This window comes from Anas platyrhynchos, chromosome 2 (genome assembly GCF_047663525.1).
Source record: "Anas platyrhynchos isolate ZD024472 breed Pekin duck chromosome 2, IASCAAS_PekinDuck_T2T, whole genome shotgun sequence".
Taxonomy (NCBI): domain Eukaryota; kingdom Metazoa; phylum Chordata; class Aves; order Anseriformes; family Anatidae; genus Anas; species Anas platyrhynchos.
The window spans coordinates 21,233,170-21,247,436 of NC_092588.1; the positions used below are offsets into that span (position 1 = coordinate 21,233,170).

Consider the following 14,267-nt stretch of genomic DNA (forward strand, 5'->3'; position numbering starts at 1 on the left):
TGCACACTGCATGTATTTCAACTCAATTTGCTAAGTGTTGCTATTTGTTTATATTGTTGTTGCCACTCAGCATTTTACGGACAATATAAAAGTGGAACGATTTCTCTATAGTACATGGAGTTAATGTAGCTTTGTCCTGCTCAATACACGTCTGCAACTCCACTGGGTGACTGAGGACACTGCTCTTGCTGACCTGCTGCGACAGCTAGCGATGGTAGTTGGCCTTTCACTGATCATTTTGTCCAGTCCACTCATCTCATATGAAATGTATCCCACCTCTTTGAAGTACTGGCATACACACTTTCAGTCTGCACGCCAGTTCCCAGGGAAGATGCAGGGCCACAACTTGAGACAACAGTAGGCTACAAACAGCTTTAAGCTATGCCAGCTTCACATGTACTGAGCAGCTGCACAAGTAATTGGCCTTCATTGGCTCAAAAATTAAAGGTAGTGTTGTGGATCCATCACTGGATGTGTCCCCACTTCAGGTATATTCTCCTGTGCCCTGAATTGCTGCTTTCCAGGGGGCCAGTAGAGTAATCCTAATGTGTTTTAGGAGGCCGTATGCAGAATTTAAAAAAATCCATAACTAAATAGAAGCAGTTGCTTCAGAAGATAGTGAAAAAACAGTGTTGTAGCTCTAATTACCTCTACAAAACACCTCCAGTCCTTGCAGCTGAGTAAGTGATGTTCTGGAGTGTAATGCCTGACCTTGCTCATCAGCTGAACTTTTTTTTTTTTAATTTCTTTTAAGGGAGTCCCACCCTCAGCCAAAGCGTGGCCCACGGCCCACATGGTTGGTCTCAGTCTCGCTCCTGCAGTGGCGTGGCTGGCTGTGCTACCGAGGGCTCAGCCCCATCTGAAAGGGGAATGAAGGGGATCCAGCAGCACGTGGGAGGCAGCAGTGCCCAGTGTGGGGCCAGGGCAGCCTGACAGTGAGAAGAAAGTGGTTATGTGCTGAGGGTGGCCTGTCCTCGCTAGCCTAACCAGCAGAGGGATGTTGGACAATTACATGTTTATTCTTCCCTTGCTAGAAGCAGTGTGCTGACTTCTAGCTTCTTGGTTGCTATCTGGACTCTTATTTCCCACTTTCCCTTTATAAAAATCGAATGTTTCATGTGAGTAGTGGTGTATAATTCAGTCCTGTAATTTACTGATGCTTTAATGGTGTGAGAGTCCCGCACCTGAAGTGCTTTCCCAGAGGGCAGGGGAAAAGCAGAACCTGGGACTGGGAATGCCGAGGGAGGGCAGGCTGAGGATGCAGCTGCTGGGTGCAGTTTGTGCTTCCCAATCCTGATTTCCCTCGGAGAAGGATGGCTGTGTGTGTGTCTGTGCTGGGGGTGATGAGTGCCCTGTTGTCGAGGTCTGCCCCCGAAGCATCCCAGGCTGTCTTTTGCTTTGTGTCTTAATCCCGTGGCAGCCGCACAGCCTTTAATCTGCATTAGGTGCATTAATAGGATTACCCGCACAGCTACGGAGGACAGAGCTAATTGTGCTCATCAGCGAATCAGGGGGAAGAGAAGCTCTCAGTGGCACAAGCCTCGCTGCTGCTGCTGCTCCTGGTCCCTTGGCCATGAGCACAGCGGTGTGGGTGGGTTGTCCCCTGAGGGCTGTGCACTGCCAGCCCTGTCAGCACCCTTAAATGTAACGCTCACAGTAAACACGATGCTCATGGCCAACGGGACTCGGTGAGTACAATTGTTGGATCCTGAGGGTGTGTTTTGCTCAATCCCGTGCTGTCTGAACAGCGTGACCCTTCCTTGTGCTGCTGGGAAAACCTCAAATATTTGTCACGAGCTCGCTGAGCTGCTCGCTGAAATGCCTGCGGGGACAGGGCAGGGGAGCTGCTGCTGCAGCGCTCAGCAGGACCATAAAAACAGGGGGTTTTAACGTACGCTGGTGTTGCTGGGCCCACTTTGTGTGAATCCAGGTGGCGAAGGGGTGTGCAGAGACCGCTCTCTTCTGCCTCCAAAGCCGTGCCGAGCTGCTCTGGCCTGGATTCAAGGCTGCTGCTATCAGCGGGGCGCGACCTGCGGCGTGGGCGCAGCTCTGCTCGCGGCGCCGTGCAGCACTCAGCCACTCATCTGCTCATCCCTGCGGGGCCGGGAACAGCACCTGACGCCCGCCCACGCTGCGGGCTGCAGCTGCTGGCAGCAGCCAGGCATCGCCTCCCGGCCCTGCCGAGCTGGGAGCCGAAATTTTCTGCCTGGGAGGCGAGAGCAGAACAGATTTTGCTGCTCTCTCCGGGTGTGGATGCTCCCCGCGCTCCAACCCAAGCTGGGGAGAGGTGTTCGGGTTGGCCTCAGCCGTGTGTTCCTATATCATCAGGCTTTTCTTTGAACATTCAATTTATTTTTATTTTTTCCTCTACAGTGACTACTTTAAATTCCCCAATGATGTGTCATTGTCAAGCTTCTGCATTTTCTCTCAGAAGGCATCATCTCCACATTAAGTATATGGTTAATTTTTTTAAAGAAATTGAAATATTCAGCCTCTGCATGGGGAGCTGCCAGGAAGCTCCAGGAGAAGCGTTGGGCTTGTGCTGGCCTCCCCTTGGGGAGGTGGCTCCGCAGCAGAAGGGGCTGAGAGCTCAGAGAGCAGCGTGCAGGATTTCACTCTTTTTTTTTGGTTGCACCCAATACCTGTCTGTATGTGCAGATGCCGCAGCTGGCGGGGCCATAGGGCACTTTCCTGATGTATATTGGAGGTCTGATATGTAACTGCACTGCTGAGAGGTTTCAGGTGAGAAAACCTTTCCAGGACATTTAATCTGTATAAATAATCGCAATAACAAAGGGCCTTTATAAATTTATGCTTAGCGCTGACGACCTCCTTGCTGCCCTCCTCAGCACAAAATTTGCATAGACTGTGACTTGAGAGCTTCCTCACTAAACTGAACAGTAAATGGGTAAGATAAAAGGACATACCTGGAGGAACAAATACAAAAAGAAATCCCCTTAAACACGTTTTAATTCGTATTTTATGGCAGCAAAAGGAATTCTTAGAAATGATTCCAAAAGGGGAAAGTTCTTGCCCTGATGTACTAAAAGAATTACAGCTGAGATTTTCAGATCTGCCTAAGGGATTCAAGTGTCCAAGTAAAACACACAAAGCGAGCATCCAAATCCATGCTGTGTCCCTGAAAACCTTCCTACCCGTGTGCACAAGTACCTGGATTTGTACGGGCTTCAGCAAAAGTGACTTCTCTTCAAGGGATTCCGACTTCATACACCGAAATGAACCCCAGCTACCCACGGTGTTTGAAAGGCCGCTCGGTTTGTCTATCAGACAACCCAGTCGATACTGATTGTTTATCTAACAAGAGTAAATTTGACCCAGAGGTTTCTAAAGCCTCCCGCTCCCCAGCACACGGTGCCAGTAGGATTATTTAAGGGCATCGAGCCAGAGCTGCCACGCAGCGCTGCAGGAACCAAACAGCCCCGTGTGGAGGTGGGTTGGGGCTGAGCAGCTCCGGTGCTATGAATGGGCACCCGCGGGGTGAACCGAGGGGTTCATAAAGCTTCCTTCAGCGTGGTTTCTTCAGATTAACAGATACTTTTCAGGCAGGGGCTTATTTTACAGGTATGTACGGCAGCTTCTCAGCTTTGCCTTCCATCGTTCTGTTAGCCAGGACGATACCATACCACGGATTTCACTGTGACTACGAGCATTCACAAGGCCTCTCATCGCTCCTGTATGAAATCCAAGCCTTTAACTCGCTGCAGGTGAGGAAACAGACCCAAAGTGCAGCATCAAACTGGTAAAACGTGACAATGCAGCTCAAAGGGGGGCAGAAAACACTGGGGTGAGGTAGAGAGGGGACCTCGCACCAGCTTGAGGGATTCCCAAGTGTTCTCCAGGAGACAGAAGAGCAGACAGAGCTTTCTGGAGAATTATCACAGATGTGACCTGCTCCAGAGAGCTGTACGGTACAGCCTATAGCCGTAGGCATCTTTTGGTCTCCTGAGGTTGCTTTGAATTCGAGGTTAATGTCAAAGCTTCCTGAGGATGAAAGAAGCCAAAGGACTTCCACCTGTGCTACTTCTGTCTGTATTCGTGTCCCAGCACCGGTGTCAACCCACACTGATCATGAGCAGAACCCATGAGGAGGGCACCCACCGCTTGTGCGTCCAGGTACATGTAATGGATATAAGAAAACATAAGCGGAACAAAAATGTGGCAAATGTGTCCATGAAAGGCTTTGTCAAATAAGGGGGGTCACAGGAACCCCAGGCTCTTGTTTGCTGCTTTCTGTGCCACCCACGCTCCCACTGATGCAGGAAATGTCCATTTTTTGGGAGGGATCTGAAGCTGGTTCCTGGTAAGCACGTGATCCCAACCACTCAGAGTGGGATGATGCTGTTTTCCGACTGATGATTAAAACTGTTCCAGCTGCAAAACAAACACGCACATGCACATAAACATTGCAACATCAGTGTTTCTTTTACAATGACTGGTGCCATCAAATAAACAAACACGGCCTTCAGGAGCGGCTCCTGAACCCAGCAGCCGGACACATGATTTCTCCTGGTAGGGATCTATCTTTCACGTGCTGTCTTTCAGTCCCTGCTCCAAATAATTCGCCACTCTGGGAATCAACAGCTGCAGAATCACGCCCTCTTTCTGTCTGCCAGATATCAGCGTTTTCTGTCCCTAAACAAAGTGAGATGAAAGAGCAATTTGCAAGAATGCCTTTGTGCTGCCAGTACTGCGGAACCCACAGCCGCTTTTCAGCAGCAGCACCCATGACGAGGCTTAACGGGCTGCTGGAAGGGACCGTGTCAGCCAGCCTTCAGCCAGTCATAGTGGTGTGAAAGCACAGCTCACCTACAAAACCCACACCAAGTTGCCTCATTGACTGGAAAATACTTGGAAAATGTTGAAAATGAAAAAAAAATAATCATCAAACTAAGTATTTTTGAGAGTAGTGAGAAATGAGTGCCAAGTCTCTCCCAGAATGGACCTAGGTTTAAGCAAGTCTTCTTTATTTTTATTTTTTAAACAAGCTACAGTTGTGAATCAGCTCTAAAAACTGCTTGGTCACAAAGCCTGTGACCCCAGTCTTCCAGCTGTACCCTGAAAAGTAACCCCAGTAACTCTCTGCCTCTGCTGCCCCTGACAGACAGTGGCAGTCGGCTGCTGCCCCATGGAATAAACTGAGCGAGGCCTCCTGCCCGGGCTGCGCTGCCCTCCCACGCCAGCACGCTCCCCAGCGCCCGCCGTGCTCCTCGGCCGCTGTTTTGCAAGAGCTGCGTGCAGAGACATCTGCTGCCCTCCAGGCACTGACCTCGCCCACGGGCCCTTCTTCCTCTTGCAGAGAGGAGACCTTGGACTTTCAGCTGGTTGAGGGGTCCAGAGATGTGAGGGGTGGCTGAGGTCCCTTGGTTTGCTGAGCCCCGAGCAGAGCAGGCTGAGGGGAGGCCTCATGGCGGCCTGCAGCTCCCTCACGAGGGGAGCGGAGGGGCAGGCGCTGAGCTCTGCTCTCTGGGGACAGCGACAGGACCCAAGGGAACGGCATGGAGCTGGGACAGGGGAGGGTCAGGCTGGGGGTTAGGGAAAGGGTCTGCACCCAGAGGGTGTCGGGCACTGGGACAGGCTCCCCAGGGCAGTGGTCACGGCACTGAGCCTGCTGGAGGTCAAGGCACGTCGCAGTAAGTTTGGCCACTTATTGGACCCTCCTGCACAGACAGGAGAACTGCCACTGCCCTTTGGAGGCTGGGAATCACCACGGATGCCATCACTTGGTGGGACCGAGGTGCAGCGTGCCTCCAAGGACGAGCTGCAGGGCAGAGGAGCTGAGCCAAGGGTTGCCTCATGACAACCGTGAGCTGTAAGACCGAAGTGCACGTCTCCAACGGCAAGACGCAGGGCCGAGGCACATCCCCCTGGGGCGAGCTTCAGATACTGGATGATAATAAAATGATAATGAATGAAAAATGATAATAATAAAAAAAATATTGCTCAATTCTTGCCATGCTGCCAAGAGACTATCTGGGCCACCCGAGCAGCAAAGCCACGACTCCGGTGACGTCTGTGTAAATGAGGCAGAAGGCCTTGATCTCCTCGGGCCCCGAAAGGGTGCCCTTAGTTCCTGTGACGTCTTAAGGAAAAAAAAAAATCAATTACTAATTGCGGGATGATTGCCTAGCAGCATGCCAGTGCTGTGTTTTGTGCTGTGATGCCAAGGGTGTGGTATGTGACCAGAGGCATTTGGCAAGAGATAGCTCTGGGATAGGAGAGCTCAAGGCCTGCCAAGACATACTGGAGGGTTGTTTTGGGTGCGGGGAGTCAAACTGGGCACTGTTTAGTCTTTCCTGTATGGAGGACTTACTACCTGCCATTTTGGACCTGCATTTCCCTATCCAGAAACTATTTGCTTGCTTGAATATGAGCTAACACATATGCAGTGGGGGTTGGATCACATGTTAGCATCATACAACTGGTAGTGGTTCCTGCAATATTAAATTTACTCAGAGTTTTGCTCCACCGCATCTGTCTTACGTGGCTGAAACTAGTCAATAGTTCAAAAAATATGAAAAGAAGGTAGGCTTAAAAAAAAGAATGACCTTTATTCACATGACTGTTACCAAAACACGTGTATTTGGGGGTGTAGACATGCTGTTACTTTTGTTAGAAGGAGGAAAGTCCCGGCTGACTTCCATACCACGATAATATGTCAGATGAAATGCCCCGCTCACTCCACTGTCTTCATCCCTCCAGGATACAGGCCACCAGAGGAACTCCTGAAATGCAGCAGCTATTAAGTCACCGCGTAACAAGCAAATCCAGTTTTGGCATGAAAAAGCAAGCAAATGTACTTCTAACACTTCCATCGGGAAAAATATTCATCTGATCAGAGCACGGACAGGTGGCTTGGTCAGCTACACGCGCTCACTGTTAGTGCTCGCAGGCTGTCTTCTCCTTTCACTTAAATCAGCTTCTTAATATCTGATTTTGCTAACAGTAATTTAGGTTGATCAGCTGGGTTTTATACAAAAGCGTTAATTAAATCGTGACAGCGGGAAAGCTCTGAATATAACAAATATGCCATTCAAGGTGTAGAAGTCAGCCTCGAAAGCAGAAAAGGCTTTCAGTTGTGTTTCCTGAGACTTTCCAAGCTGTCCGCAAATAAACAATGCCACTTGGCATTGCCCTTTCCAAAGGCACACCTCTGCATCATGCTTAGGGCCCAGCAGTGTTGCCCTTTATTTGTCGTGTCATTAAACCCACCAGCGCTGCACAAACGAAGAAAGAACGCATGAGTTGCTAAACAGAAATAAACCCTGGGTCACGCCGTGTGAGGTGAAATACGAAGCATGAGCCGCGCGGAAAGAATCACCAAACCATTCCCGTATGAACTCCTGATTTCCACTCCGCAGCATTCCCCGGATTTCGGCAGGCAAGGCACGCAGAGAGCATGCCACTTGGCTGGCTGGGCCACATCAAAGCCCTGGCTGCCCTTCCTAAAACGACAGATGGGAAGCAGGGCGGTAGCCGGTACCGTCGTGGTGTCCTGCAAAGAAACACAGATCCTGTGAGAGCCGCGGGGCTGAGGAAGGTTCTGGTTGGTGTCCAACCTGATCCTGCACTGAAGGAACTGAACACGAAACCTGCGGCAATCTCCAGCGGGTACTGAGCCACTCATTTACTTACCTCGGTTCCTTCTCATCTGACAAAAATAACCACCCACCTGCAGTTTTCTGTGAAACAAGCACACATCTAATACCAGAGGTTAAAAATACCCATCGGTGGCCCGTCATCCACTGTGGAATACGGCTTCTTGCTCATCAGCACGTCAAAGCCAAGACTTTGGGATAAAGGAGCAACTTAGAGCTCCTTCTAAATTCCTCCTGACGAAGCCACAGGTAACAGCAGGTTGAAATTCAGGTTTTGACTGCTGGACAGGACTGAAGGTACGCAGTTGGGCAGTGATTTACCGGCTGAGATGCCAAATCTCTTCCCTAAATTTATCCTCCTGATCCCACAACAATTTACCTTTCCACACCAGAAAAATACGACCTGCGGGCTGCCTAAGTGGTTTTCTGGGAAACTCAGGCTTCAGATACAGAGTCGTAGGCATAAATAAATAACCCGCAAGTGCTGGAACGCCAAAGGTCTGAGCGCCGTCAGGATGGAAAGCAAACACATCAGCTTGCTGCTAGGTGGCATAAAACCACCTCCCCGGCTCCTCCAGGAAACTGAGCGAAAAACGCCAACGCATTTATCCGACAGTCACAGCTCGGTGACTGCCAGAGAAAATCACCTTTACAGCCTCCGAAACCTTCCCTTGAACGGCACTGAGCAGGCGAGGCAGGACGGGGCTGCGCTGACTCAGAGCAGCCGCAAACACCGGGGAGAGGAGGGCTGTGAGCACGTACGCACCAACAGGGCTCGCCTGGTAAAATAAAGCGAGATTAATGTGAAATAGATATAAATCCTGGTTTTCGCCTGGTGTGCTCATGAGGAATTCCCAAAGCAGGACAAGGTGGGCTTCTCCTGTGTGTGGGGAAAGCAGCCCCAGCTGCTCTCTGCCGCCCACTTTGTCACATTTTCCAGCCTCCGAGGCTGAGATTATTTTGGGGAGAGGTGGTTTTGACACTCCCACCCTGCAGCAGTGTCGGGGAAGGAGAAGGGAAGGGAAGAGCAGTCTGAGACGTACCGGGGACCCTCGTAGCGAAGCAGTTTTACCCCCCAGACCCCCAGGGTGTGCTCAGAAGGGATCGGAGGATCCCAGCAGCAGCTCGGTGCCCCCAGTGATGAGGGCTGCCCCCAGGGACTTGGAGCACGGCTGCCGTGAGGGGATGTGAGTGGGATGGCGGGGCCAGCCCAGCCCCTCACGGCCAGCTCTCTGCTCCCCCAAAGCCCCCCCAGGGCGGCACGGCAGGGCTTTATCGCCCATCAGCACCCGTCCCTCACCCTACAGATGCCAAAGAGGGCAAACCAAAGGGGATTTGGGCCGAAAGGCACCGACGGAGGCGCAGCGCAGCCGCTTGCGAGCACCTGCTCGGTGCCGCTGGCAGCACGGACTGGGGTCACCCCGAATGAAGCCCCCTTCGGGCATTATATCCCCTCGGCTCCTCCGCAAGCACGGCAGGGGTTTAACAAAACAAAACCTGACAGGAAAAAAAAGCCCCAAGCCACGGAGGGGGCCGCGGCGTGAGGCAATTACCGGCTAATTAACGGCTAATTAGCGGCCGTTAAATCGCCTCAGGGCGGCTTCCCCTCAGCCCCCCGCACCACGTGACCTCCCCTCACGGGGGGGGGGGGGGGGGGCTCTGACTCAGCCCGCGGGGGCGCGCACGCCGCGCCCCCCCCCCGGCCACGCCGCGGGGCAGCCGCCGATCACGCGCGGGCGCCGCGCTCCCATTGGCCGGCGCCTCACACACCTTTGGCGCTGATTGGTCCGCCAGGCCGGCGGGAGCCCCGCCCCCTCCCGGAGCCGCGCGGGCGGCGCCCGGCTCCTTCCTGCCGCGGGCGGGGGCGCAGTGGGTGAGAGGTCGGCGCGCGGCGCTGCCCGGCCCGAGCAGCCGCCGATCACGCTTTGTTCGCGTGGGCCGCGCCTCGGCCCGGCGCCGGCCAATGGGAGCGCGGCGGGGGGGGGCGGCGGGCCAATAGGGGCGGCGAGGGGGCGGGGCCTCGGCGCTGGGCGGGAGGGAGGGGGGCGGCGGTTGGGCGCGCGCCACCGTCACCTCGGCGCACCCCAACGGCTGCCGGGGGGGCGGCGCCTCACGGGTCCCCTCAGCGCCTCACGGTCCCCTCAGACGCCCTCGGAGCCCCGGCCCCGGAGCTGCTGCGGCTCCCTCGGTCCCCCCGCCCGGTGAGAGCCGCCTCAGGGAGGGGCGCGGTGCGGGGAAGGGCTGTGGCGGTGCCTGGGGTTCGGCCGGGAGGGTCGGTGTCGGCGTCTCGGGCGCTGCCCTGGCGGTGTGGGGTGGCTGGAGCTGCTGCTGGGGGCTCGGGGGAGGTCTTTGTCTCCGGGAGCTGCGTGGTCTTCGCCAGATGGGCAGATTTACCCGCAAACCGCTTCGTGACAGCGTTATATAAAGGAGAAGGAGGGCAGGGAAATGCAGGCATGTCCCCCACATCATCAGGCGTATTCGTCGGGCGCGGGTCGCTTTGTTTTGTTTTTACAAAGCCTTCTGACAGCTGGCAGCTAAATGCTGAGGCTTGGCGGTCAGGTTTAAAGGGTTATTTTTTTCCCCTGACCCAACCAGGAGGAAGAAATGGAGATGATGACTGAGAAACAGAGAGATGCGAGATATTTCTGGAACAATACCCCCGAAAAAAGCGATTACGAGGCTGTGGAAGCCCTTATTTCTATGAGTTGCAACTGGAAGTCCGACTTCAAGAAATACACAGAAGCGAGACCTATAACTCCAGCATCTGATATGTCGGAAGAGAGCGACGAGACTTTGCTTCCTGGCGCCGCAGACTTCAACACAATACCCGCGTTTGTAAGTCTTTAATACCGTGCGTGTGTGCGTGCTCCCTTCTCAGGGTGCGTGTGGGAACAGGCTGGTAACGCGTCCCCCCCTTACCTTCCCTCTTCTCCCCGCAGTGCCTGACTCCACCCTACAGCCCGTCGGACTTCGAGATGTCTCAAGTCGTCCACCCGGGGCCACCAGCGCCACCTGCAGCGCACTGCAAGTCGCTGGCTGAGGCCGTCAAGCCGCCCCTCACCGCACCTTACACGGAGGCCTCCCGGACTCCGGCACCCAGGCCTCTGAAGGCACAAGCGACCAGCGTTATTCGCCACACGGCCGACGCTCAGCTCTGCAATCACAGAACCTGCCCGGTGAGAACAGCCAGCGTGCTGAAATACCAGGACAGTGTTTCACGGGAAACCGATAGTAAACAGAGCACCGAAGCGCAGCGTGTGGCGGCGGCGCCGGGCAGAGCGAGTTACGAAAGTGGCAAACTGCCAGCTGCGGAAGGGAAGACTGCAGAACCAGCTGGCGGCGCCGAGCCCTCGACGAAGCCCGCGGCCAGCACGCATCCGTCCGCCCCTGGAGCGGCGCCGTGCTCGGCGCTGGTGGCACCCCCGTGCCCCGTGCCAGGAAGCGGAGCCCCCCCCGTGCCAGTGATTTGCCAGATGGTCCCGCTGCCTGCCAGCAACTCGGTGGTGACCGCCGTCGTGCCCAGCACCGCGGCGAGCCAGCAGCCCGCGCTCTGCCAGCCCATGGTGTTGATGGGCGCTCAAGTTCCCAAAGGCGCCGTTATGTTTGTCGTGCCCCAGCCCGTGGTGCCAAGCACCAAGGCGCCCATCATTAGCCCGAACGGCACCAGACTCTCTCCTATTGCCCCTGCTCCCGGCTTCGTGCCTTCCACAGCCAAAGTCACTCCCCCTCTGGATTCTTCGAGGATAAGAAGTCACGTCTGCAACTACCCGGGATGTGGGAAAACCTACTTCAAGAGCTCCCATTTGAAGGCGCATGTCCGAACGCACACAGGTTGGTTATTCTTTCTGGGTGTTAAAAGTCGTAGCAGCGTAGGAAGCTGCAGCTCGATGTTGGGGATCTCGCAGTTACTGTGTTTGTTCATGAAATGATGTGCAAGGCAGCACTGAAGCAGTGCTTTTGCCGCTGTGTGTGTAATCGTGCTGCTGCCTGGTCTCTGCTAGGAATTACCCCGCAGGGGAAGTTGATTCAGCAGCTTGTTTGTGTTGGCCCCGCTCCGTGCCAGGAGGCCGGCAGTAATACTTGTGACAAGCACGGGAAGCCAGGCCTTGCCCAAACGCAGAGTGTACCCTTCTGCAGTTCAACGCGCCTCGTTAGGCTTCTCCACAAGAGTGCCTTTGTCAGAAGTAGGTAAAACTTGAAAGGGATTCTTTCATGAAAGAAAACAGCGTCCGCTCCAGGCTGTTCCTGCCGTGGTTATCTTTGAGCAACTTCCCCACGCCTCAGCTCTTAACCACAGCAGCAGAAAGTGGCATGGGTTAGCACGCGGGCTCGCAGAGCTCTGTCACTTACAGCTGGGACTAATGTGACAGCATTTCAGCAAGGCCACTTTGGTCACTGTAATCTGCAGGCTGGTGGAGCTGAGTGGTGCAATCAGCTGGCCTTGGGGACACAAAGCATCTCAGAGAGTTAAGTTTCCAGAGGGTTTTTATTTTTAATCCTTTGTGCCTTGATGATAGTGAGTCTGCATGTTTTAAAAATAGCATATTAACATTTTCTCACACTTCACGTGGATGAAAATAATACCTATACAGGATCTGGCTCAGCTGTTGTAGTGAAATTAAAAAAAAAAAAAAAAAAAAAAGTCAAGTACTGTTAAGACAGTGTTTGCTCAGCTGATATTTATGGTATTTTTTTTCATTTTTTTCCTTTTAGGAGAAAAGCCCTTCAGCTGTAGTTGGAAAGGCTGTGAGAGGAGGTTTGCGCGGTCTGACGAACTGTCCCGTCACCGCAGAACGCACACGGGTGAGAAGAAGTTTGCGTGCCCGATGTGCGAGCGGCGGTTCATGCGGAGCGACCACCTGACCAAGCACGCCCGCCGCCACCTCTCGGCGAAGAAGTTACCCAACTGGCAAATGGAAGTCAGCAAGCTCAACGACATCGCTGTGCCGCCTCCCTCGGCAGCTGCGCAGTGACGGACTGACTGGGAGCACAGCGGAATTAACTCTTGTCGCTGGGTATGCCAGTCTTAAAAAGGAAAAAAAAGACAAAAAAAAATAGCTTTTGCTCCAGCTCTGTGGTTCTCCAGTGCCAGCTGCTGATGGCGGCGCGGCAGAGAGGCAAAGGCAGTGTGTGCTCGGCCATGAACGGCGCTGCTGGAACAGCGGGCGTCTTTTGCACTGGTGAGGAGAGAGAAAGGGCAGGGTGTAGAGCAGAGCAGCGCGCGCTGTGCGCCTCCTGAATTCGGCAGATGCTTCACGCATCCTCCATGTCAGCCGCACAGCTGCGGCACTGACGGCTCGCAGCTGATGCGTGAGCCCAGCGCGGATTTAGCGACTGCTTGGGAATCTCCAGCACAGCGTAGATGAGGACGATAGCGAGGTTCGTACTCCTGCCGCCTCTTCCTGGTAGGAGCCCTCTCCTCCTGCCCACTCTCGGGTGCATCCAGCAGGCACTGTGGTGCCAGGTGCCGGGCAGCTGCGGTGCCAGCTTCGCCCTGCTGCCCGAGGTGGGTGCGTGGGCGCTAAGGGGCACGGCGCGGGCACCCGGAGGGGTTTGGAGGCCTCGTGCTGATTACAACTGGTCACCCTCGGGCATCGTGCGGTGCTTCTGCTTCTGTGTTGCTTATGGTTTCCTTTGTACCTTCTCAAAGCGCTGCACCACGGCATTTTTTTCATGAGCAGATACAGTGCACTTTTAAGAACAATGTAGCTGTAAACTACTCGGGTTGATTAAGAAAATGAGAATCTTAGGCTTCTTGAGGGTGTTTTTCTCTGAAAGACGGCTTATACTACATGAATTATGGATATGCTATGTATTGTATTAAATTAGGAAGTTGTGATTTGAAGAGTAAAATGAGGCCGTCGAGACACCGCCTAGAATTAAAGCTGTATATTTTGTGACAAACAATGCATCAACTTTCACTATCTCTATTTTATCATGCTACGTTGAGGACACATACCAGAAAGTGGACAGTTTGGAAATAGTGTATTAGATACGCTCTTTTGTGACTACTTAAAGATTTGCACATTTCTTATGTTGTACTTTATACTTTGTTTACAATAAAACCAATTTTCTTTAATATAGACCTTTTCTAGCAGAACTTCTTCACTGTTGTGTGGGCTTCTTGTCCTGCTCCACTCCCCTGCCTGCAGGGATTCCCGAATCTCACAGCCGTGGCTGTTGACTCACCACTGTTCCTATGGGATATGTGGGATCGGGGCGCTCCTCGCCGCTCCTGTTTGACGCAGCGCCCTGCCTAGGAACAACGTGAGTCACGCTGCTCGCCTCGTTCCTGGAGCAAAGGCTCTCGGTCTGCTCACCCCAGTTAATCTGCAGGGAGGATGGCGAGAAGGCTGGAAAAAGCCCTGGCTTTCCCCTTGCGGTTGGGAGCAAACAATTTCCATTGCGGCAGGCCTGGATGCCGCGCGGGTGAACTAACGCATGCCGTAACGGAGAGGTCCCGCCACGGGGCAGCCGGCCGGGAGCCTGCGAGGACAAGCGGGGCGGCTCCTGCGGCCGTCCCACCCGCGCAGCGCCGCGCTCTGAGGATCTTCCCCTCTGCTTTCTGTCCGCCCCGGCAGGAAGGGTTTTCGTCTCCGGCGAGCCCTGCAGCGTGAGGTGTCCCCCTGGCAGCTTGCCACGGCTGCTGCA

General features: G+C 54.0%; 1 protein-coding gene and 1 long non-coding RNA gene across 7 annotated transcripts; one reads left to right on the forward strand and one right to left on the reverse strand.

Moving 5' to 3' along the window:
- Positions 1 to 6,544: 6,544 nt before the first annotated feature.
- Positions 6,545 to 9,557, reverse strand: LOC140001832 (uncharacterized). 5 transcript variants are annotated; one of them, XR_011807386.1, is made up of 3 exons: positions 9,387 to 9,557; positions 8,264 to 8,395; positions 6,545 to 7,513 (listed from the first exon to the last, which is right to left on the reverse strand). It is a non-coding gene; the product is annotated as an uncharacterized lncRNA (long non-coding RNA). The 5 variants fall into 5 exon arrangements; XR_011807384.1 differs by lacking the exon at positions 9,387 to 9,557 and adding an exon at positions 9,170 to 9,304; XR_011807387.1 differs by lacking the exon at positions 9,387 to 9,557 and adding an exon at positions 9,001 to 9,163.
- A 73-nt stretch (positions 9,558 to 9,630) lies between these two features.
- On the forward strand, positions 9,631 to 13,701 carry KLF10 (KLF transcription factor 10). Of its 2 annotated transcripts, none has more exons than XM_027452559.3 (4): positions 9,631 to 9,817; positions 10,212 to 10,451; positions 10,556 to 11,447; positions 12,330 to 13,701. In XM_027452559.3, the coding sequence occupies exons 2-4, from the start codon at positions 10,221 to 10,223 to the stop codon at positions 12,587 to 12,589; spliced, it is 1,383 nt and encodes a 460-aa protein (XP_027308360.3). In that variant the 5' UTR covers positions 9,631 to 9,817; positions 10,212 to 10,220; the 3' UTR covers positions 12,590 to 13,701. The 2 variants fall into 2 exon arrangements, with proteins under 2 accessions (XP_027308360.3, XP_027308361.3); XM_027452560.3 differs by lacking the exon at positions 9,631 to 9,817 and adding an exon at positions 9,846 to 10,067.
- Positions 13,702 to 14,267: the final 566 nt, after the last annotated feature.

Excerpts from the sequence above, each read along its gene's own strand:
- KLF10 (XM_027452560.3), top strand. Across the intron at positions 10,452-10,555 it reads TCAACACAATACCCGCGTTT|TGCCTGACTCCACCCTACAG; the intron begins GTAAGTCTTTAA and ends TTCTCCCCGCAG. Across the intron at positions 11,448-12,329 it reads GCATGTCCGAACGCACACAG|GAGAAAAGCCCTTCAGCTGT; the intron begins GTTGGTTATTCT and ends TTTTCCTTTTAG.